Genomic DNA, 8107 nt, shown 5'->3' with positions numbered 1-8107 from the left:
TGAGTTGCAGCTCAGTAACCATGGTAACTTAGTCAGCAGAACTAGCCTGCTCCGTGGCAGGCTTACGGTCAAGCTTAGCTCAGCTGCGTATCAAAGAATGTCCGACGGACGGAAACAAATGACGGTACCATCAAATTTAATTATGTAGCACAATGTCCGAATAGGAAATATAAGTTCAGACTTATTTCCCACAGTGTGACCAAGCATGAATGTACGTGTTTACTTAATAAAAATAAATGTAATGAAAATATGTGTTACTACTGTCAGTCTCCGAAATCAACCGAATACACAACCAATTACTCAATCAAATTTTATTCATATAGCACAAGTCATACATCAAATGCAACAAGTGTTGAACATAACACTTAAAAAGAACATAAATTTAAATTTAAATTTTTAAAAAAAAAGACGTCGTATTTTATTTCCCACCCGCAATTTGTGATAATAAGTAAGTAAGTAAAATTTTATTTATATAGCGCTCTTCTCAGTACGAATACACAGAGTGCTTTACAATAAAAAACAGATAAAACGAGACAGTCAGGTGACCGTCGACAACAACAACATTTCAATATCGACAACGTCACACATAAGCAACAAAAACAAAACATCATCAATAGTAATGCCATCGCAGTGTGCAGGAGGTAGTGCGACATAGGTGCAGGTGCATTTCACCAACAAGAAAGAGCAGACCATAAAGCTGTACAGATGAAAACTAAAACATAAAAAGGCCCGGAGAGGACGTAACCTCAGGCCTGTGTTGGGAAAGCTTGCCGGAACATATGGGTTTTAAGTAGCTTTCTAAAACTATCCACAGACTGGGCAGCTCTCAGAGCCTGAGGAAGCGAGTTCCAGAGGCACGGTGCCACTGCTGCAAAGGCCCGATCACCTTTAGTTTTTAATTTAGTGCGGGGCACTGCCAGGAGCCCCTGGTCAGCTGACCGCAGAGAGCGACTGGGGGTGTGATGGTGGATGAGTTCACAGATGTAACTGGGAGCAGAGCCGTGGATAGCTTTAAAAGTGAACAGTAATAACTTGTATTGGATCCTGAAAGTAACAGATAACCAGTGTAGGGCGGCAAGTATTGGTGTGATATGACATGATTTCTTTGACCTGGTGAGTAATCTAGCAGCTGCATTCTGGACCAGTTGGAGACGGTTTATGGATGCCTGATTTAAACAAGTGAACAGCGAGTTGCAGTAATCAAGCCTGGAGGAGATAAAAGCATGTATGGCCATCTCCAGCTCCGAGTGCGAGATGACAGAGCGCAGTTTAGCAATGTTTCTTAAATGAAAGAAACAATTACGACTCAGAGCCTTCACGTGGGTATCCAGGAGCATTGACTGATCAAAATGTACACCAAGTTTCCTGATACTAGGGCGGGCGTTGATTTTGAGGGGGCCCAGATGTTCTAATACCCTGGCTGTGACACTAACAGGGGCAATGACTAGCACCTCGGTCTTGGCCGCATTTAACTGAAGGAGGTTGTTCACCATCCAGCCCTCGATGGCGGCCAAACACTCCAGCAGAACACTGAGACATTGCATATTCTCGGGTTTGAACGAGAAATGCAGCTGGATGTCGTCCGCATAACAGTGATAAGCTACACCGGGAAATTCTCTAATGAGCTGACCTAACGGCAGCATGTACAAAGCAAGTAATGGGGCCAGCACTGAACCTTGGGGTACACCACAGTGTAAAGGGGTGGTGTCAGACTTGAAAGGGCCAGCAGACACTGCGAAACTACGCTCACTGAGGTAGGAGGCAAACCATTTTAGGGCACCTCCTGACACACCAACCCAGTTCCTCAGCCTGTCCAAAAGGATGCCATGGTCGACCGTGTCAAAAGCTGCGCTTAAGTCTAGCAGGACTAAAACAGAGCATTTGCCAGAGTCGGAGGCCATCAAAATGTCATTTGACACTCTAAGGAGTGCAGACTCAGTGGAGTGTTTTTTCCGGAAGCCAGACTGAAATTTGTCACCGATGTTATAGGTGGACAAGTACAAGTTGAGTTGGTTAGCTACAACTCTCTCTAATACTTTGGATATGAATGGAAGTTTTGAGATGGGCCTGTCGTTTTGTGGAGAGGAGGGGTCCAGGTTGGGCTTTTTAAGGAGGGGTTGGACTGCCGCCTCCTTAAAATAGGAGGGCACCACACCTGTGACCAGGGAACTGTTAATGATGGTGACCAGGCAAGGGGCAACAGACAAGATGACTTGCTTCAGCAAGGAGGTGGGGAGAATGTCCAGGGGGCTTGAGGAGGTCTTCATGCAGCTAACTACCTCTAAAACCTCGTCAAGAGAAACAGGTGAAAAACTGCTCAATGAAGGTAAAGCAACTGGACTGGGGACCGTGGGGGAGGGGGAAGGGGTGATTTTGGCTCTTACATCTGCAACCTTGTTAACAAAATACCGAAGAAAGGTGTTACAATCATTATTTGACAACACAGGTACAGGTGGAAGAGGAGGAGCAACAATTGTATTAATGATGTTAAATAACACTCTAGGGTTGTTCCTGCTAGAGGAGATGACATTAGAAAAATAAGCAGCCCTTGCCGTTTCCACCAGCTTATTGTATTCAGACGTGAGGTCTTTATAGTACAGTCTATGGACTTCCAAATTTGACGCTTTCCAGTCTCTCTCCGCTCTGCAGCGTTTTCGCCTGGGCGCACAGATCTCCTCATTAATTAAAACTCCACCAGGTGATTTCACTGATCACCCTACCTCCAAACAGAGAGGCGGGACTAATCAGTGAAATCACCTGGTGGAGTTGTTGGTTGGAATGAAAACCTGCAGCCTCTTGGCCCTCCATGGCACGAGTTTGACACCTGTGTCCTAGAGTGTTCAGAGACAGGAGCAATCCTCTGGCCTCTGATGAATACCTGTGGGAGAGATACAGATTTACTAGGCCCAGTATTGTGTATATATGTAGCCTGCTGGAGGCACACATTAGAAAGTGCACCCACCGTAACCAGGCATTAACCACTGTGCAGTCTATCTGCATAGGACTGCGTTTCTTTGCCTGTGGGACATTTTTATACAGTGTGGGTGATGCAGAACGTCTGTCAAAGGCAACTGTGTGCAGGGAAATACGTCGGGTGTACCTTGCCCTCAAGAATTATCTTAATAGTTTTGTCACTTTTCCTGGACATCTGGAGGCACAGAAGATCAAGGAGGCATTTTATTCAATTGCAGGTATGTCACAGTTAAAAAAAAAAAAACATGTAAAATTGCCTATAGTCTTACATGTTTCTGTATTAACATACTTTCTTTCAGGCTTCCCTAATGCCATAGGTGCCATAGACTGCACCCATGTCCGTATCCAGGCCCCATCTGGACCTGTGGAGGCAGATTATGTGAACAGAAAATCTTTCCACAGTCTAAATGTACAGGTATGTACGAGGGGCAGCTGTCCATATACTGTCTGACAATAGTAATCATAGGATCTGGAAGATATGTGCAAATCTGTGATAATAGATTAAATTAGCTTTGATGCCAACATTTCTTTGGATGTAAATCCTGTTACCCTAGCAGTTGTTCAGAGATGTGCATTTCAATGTCAGCCTTACACAAAGAGGCACTTGTACCTACTGTACAGAGATTGTGTCAGTGGAGAAGTCAGCTCTACCAAGCAAAGTGTGCCATATCGTTGACGGTCACTCTCTATGCTGACAGATGATCTGCGATGCAAGTTGCCTGATATCCAACATCGAGGCGAAATGGCCGGGCTCTGTGCACGATTCTAGGATCTTCCGTGCATCATCACTGTCCCAGAGGTTTGCACAAGGCAAGAGAATGTTACTACCCAAAAGGGTAGTTACTTCTGTAATATATATTGCACGCTCATAAATGTGGGAATTTGTAATGAGGGAGAAGGTGTAGATGTCAATTTAAGGAATTCAAAGTGGTAATTATGGTTCTTTTCCAGAAAACTATCAGGCACACATCATTGTTCCAATTATCATAAGTCGTAAATACATGTGTGGAGGGGATCATTAATCTATGTTAACCATAAAAATGCCATGTATACTGAACCAATACTTGTATTCTGCAGGGGAGTTTAATGGAGGCCCTCTCTGCAACGGATGCAGAGAGGGCATTCAACTGTGCCCACACAAGAACAAGGGCACAGATAGAAATGGCATTGGCCAGCTCAAATCAAGATTCCAGTGCCTAAAGAGCCCCAAGGTCACTCCAGACAGGGCCTGTGACATTATTATTGTCTGTGCTGTCTTGCATAATATTGCCTTTATACGTCGTGAGAGACTGCCCGCAATGTTGCAGGAGGAGCATTGGGAGGACATTGTCCCAGCTATTCAGGAGAACATGGATGGGAGAACAGTGAGGGACCTTTACAAAAACACATTTCAGTTAATCCCACTGGATTCATGGTCATCCCACTTTTGGAATAATCCTTTTTATTTGGATTTTTACATGTAGAATTTCAGAAAGACTGTGCCTAAGTTGTGAAATCATTTATTAACCATTAAAAAAAAAAGAAAAAACTCAAATCATTTTGTTGAAGCTGTGAAGACAAAGAATGAAAGCATTAAATACAGTCCAAACCTTGGTTTTGTGTTGTTTAAATTTATACTTCTCCAGTTTTGATTTCCAGCTTCCGCTTTTTTATTTTGAGTTTCTTGTATTCTGCATCAAGTTCCTGGTTTTCAATTTGGAGGAGCAGATGGCGTTTGTAAATAGATCTTATGTCCTGTGAAAGAGACAAAGTGTCAGAGAGTAGTCCTTTATGTAGATGGTAGGTAATACAAATAGTTACTTACTTCATTCCTTGCAGATCACCTTGTTCCAGTCACATCCTGCAGCAAGGTGTATGGTTAACCAGTATACGCAATTTGTAGAATGCAGATAAATCCAAAACATTTCACATTTGGTCGTACCTCTGGCATTTCTATATCTGCAGATACAGCGTCCTCATCAAGGGCCCTAGATGTACTGGCGCCATCTCCCTGCAGATAGATGAACACTGCAGTTGTTAATGTGAAAAGAGACAGACTTACATAAGATGCAGTGTTTTAACAAAAGAAGACACTCACACATGGGTCAGGTATGCCCTCAGTATCGTGAGAGGGGGGGATTCATCAGCAAAATCGTGTCACCACTCACTGAAAGATATAGACCAACTGTTAGTTATTAACATTGTGAGACTGATACCTGTGGAGGGAAGGTAGCAGACAATACCTTGAATCTATGGCTTCCGCGCTCCCTGGGGAATGACATCTGAGGACGTCCCCCTCTATTCCCTCTAAAAGTGGACACCCCCGGTTGCAGCTCAGCGCCAGCTCTTCCGCAGGGGTGAGGTCCTCAGGTGGAGGACCACCACCAGTAGCGGCTGCCTCAATTCTTTTTCTGGTGGCTACAATAGTACATATTTTCAGCTCACATAATATTTTAACAAATACATTTCATTATAGGCTAGCCTACTTACACTCTAAAAAAATTCCTATTTTCACCTGATGGCTGGTTCATTTTTCACTATTCAAATTTCTTCTGTTGAGATGTAGAAGAGAAGAATTAATATAGGCCAAGGGATACTTGGCGCACACACACACAAAATTAGGCTGATTGAAAGTAAATGCATTACAGTTATATCGGTTCTCCTAAGATAGCCTATACTATTATTTTAAACATACATCTGATATAATCTAGCATACTGATAATATCGCCAGTCTTACAGTATCTAGAGATCTGAATGTTCAATTATTAAAAAATAGAAATAAAATATTTAGACATGTATACTTACGCGTTTAATCTGCCTGCAATCTTTTGCTAAGCCATCTACCTCGCTTTATTGATTGCAACAGTGTTGCCTTTTTTGTGATCATCTCCTTATATTCCTCATATAGTTCCATCAGCAGTGTCTGCTCCGCCGCTGAAAACGTCGAGGCTCTCCTTTTGAGACATTTTTATCTTCGTTTCGACAATCAACTGTTTTGGGCTGCTTATGTACCCCGTGAACGCGCACACTTGAGGCTTTTTCAAAACGTGGCTAGAATTAGCGTTGACTTGACACAGGTGAATCGCGTTAGTGGAACGGGTTGAGGCTTTAGTGAAAGTTGACGCTAATTCAAGCCAGGCTATATCACGTAAGCGGAGCTTTCTTTAGCTGCTTTTATGGAACAGTCCCCTGGGCTTTTGTTTTGGACATGTTTTTGACATGCCTAATGGTCTCATCCAGTAGACCTAAGGAACTGTTAAGTTGTTTGTTTTGTCTAGGCTAATAGCCTTTGTTTTTTTTCTTTAATTTTATTTAAAATAAATAAATAAATACTAAACAAAAACGTCCTCCTAAGGGTATTATAAAAATTTAAAAAATACAATACAAAAACATCCTCCTAAGGGTATTATAAAAAATACCAAAAATACAAAATCATCCTCCTGAGGGATTGCCACCTTATTGTGGTCAGGAGGTTTGAGTGCCTCAGTGACCTTAAGAGCTATACCAACAGAAGCTAGTCTTCATAGGGACACCCAAGTTGGGCAGGTCTTAGGGTAGAGGCCTGACAAAGTGCCATCAGTTTAGGTTGAGGGTAGGACATACACACAGCAACCCAAGTTCATGAAATAAATATTGTTAGTCTAACAACAATAACTACAATAACACAAGTGCCAAGCATTTGAGACCACAGTACTTTACAAGGCACTTGCTCAGTGTCCCGCATCCTAGTGAGTGAATTTGTCAGTTAGACACGGTAAAAGGTGCTGGAGCACAATGCCCCATCAAGATTTGTGCCCCCTCATACATTCCTGCCTAGACCCGGCCCTGGTTACTGCAATCCTTTGAGATTTTGAAATACAATTCATTGTATTTAATAATTCTTAAGAGGCAATATGGTACATGTATATAAACTATCAAATTATATTTCAGTATATTAAATTGTTTAATGTACTTCTACATACAATAAAGAACATTCTAGTCATTGTACTTTTTACTTTCACATTCTTTAAGTTGGTTGTACACTGCTGATTTAAAACAGACAAACCGGGTCACCTTTGTCTGTTGTTGGAAAGTGCCTGTGAAATATTTGGTTCCACCAGCACTTGTAGTGATGTCTGAGAAATGATGAAAGTATCCAGATATCTGGTTTTGGTGGTCATTTTCGATTCTGCCAAGAGCAAAATAGAAGTGTGTGACTTATTAACTGATTTTTACTTCAATTTGTTGAAGATTGATCATGAAACCAAAGAAAAGTAGTTTACATACCTTTTGTTTCTTTTGTGTTGTCTGCTTTAGTTTGATTTTTTTTTTTTTTTCCCTGTTGCTTTTTCTTTGTTAAATTGTCTAAATTTTCTTTCAATGACATCCTCTTTGAATGAAGTGGGATCTTCAGCTTGGGCTTTTATGTCAGCTTGATTAAGTCAAATAACAAACACCTGTTCTCTGAAGTGCAGAGTCGTGTAAGCTATTTCTCAACCCTGCATGTCTTCCAACACACCTGATTCAAATGTTAAGCTCGTTATCAAGCTCTGCAGAAACCAGATAATAACATACATGGAGAGTGATTTCATAAGATCAGAGGTGAGAAGCACAGATAGTGACAGAAACCACAACACATCTGTAAAATATAACACAGCGGGGAAGGCAAAAAAAAAAAAAAACATAAAATAAAATATTTTCATGTACCTTAATTCACACAGCACAATAACCGAATAGGTATAAGATTCACTCATTCTGCCTGCTATAACCTGAATGTTGAACTTTCAACCTCTATCACCAAAGTCAAGAGATGATTTAGTTGGGCTATATAAGAACATTGAAAATTTATTTAGCAAGAATTTGCAGGTATATATTTACAGTAGCATTTACAGCCAAACATTTTGATGCACTGTGGACTCTGTACTGTAGATCAATCAAAATCTGTGCAGATCATTTGTATAGGACAGTCTGAAGATGCTCTGTAGCAAGTTTGGTGTTAATTGAGCAAAAATTGTAGGAGGAGATAGTTTTAAGAAGTTTTACAGTTTTTTGAAAAAAACAGAGTGATGAACTTAATAATTTTTAATAGGTGTAAATGTACAAAAGTTTTAGTATTAGGGCTACAGTTTGATGAAAAATGCAAAGCTGTAGCACATAAGGTTGATTTGTTATGAAT

The 8107-nt window shown here is 41.2% G+C and overlaps 1 protein-coding gene and 1 long non-coding RNA gene across 2 annotated transcripts; one reads left to right on the top strand and one right to left on the bottom strand.

Moving 5' to 3' along the window:
* Positions 1 to 2178: 2178 nt before the first annotated feature.
* Positions 2179 to 4466, top strand: LOC115357914 (putative nuclease HARBI1). The gene is made up of 6 exons (XM_030049673.1): positions 2179 to 2326; positions 2838 to 3191; positions 3273 to 3388; positions 3672 to 3783; positions 4051 to 4337; positions 4437 to 4466. Exons 1-6 carry the CDS (start codon positions 2179 to 2181, stop codon positions 4464 to 4466), a joined length of 1047 nt encoding a protein of 348 aa, XP_029905533.1.
* Positions 4467 to 4535: 69 nt separating this feature from the next.
* Positions 4536 to 7317, bottom strand: LOC115358228 (uncharacterized). Its single transcript, XR_003928165.1, has 7 exons — positions 7219 to 7317; positions 7006 to 7120; positions 5196 to 5370; positions 5051 to 5119; positions 4895 to 4963; positions 4778 to 4813; positions 4536 to 4707 (listed from the first exon to the last, which is right to left on the bottom strand). It is a non-coding gene; the product is annotated as an uncharacterized LOC115358228 (long non-coding RNA).
* Positions 7318 to 8107: the final 790 nt, after the last annotated feature.

This window comes from Myripristis murdjan, chromosome 4 (genome assembly GCF_902150065.1).
Source record: "Myripristis murdjan chromosome 4, fMyrMur1.1, whole genome shotgun sequence".
In the NCBI taxonomy this organism is placed as follows: domain Eukaryota; kingdom Metazoa; phylum Chordata; class Actinopteri; order Holocentriformes; family Holocentridae; genus Myripristis; species Myripristis murdjan.
Note: the sequence above shows the minus strand (reverse complement) of the source record. Positions and strands in the feature narration are given on the sequence as shown.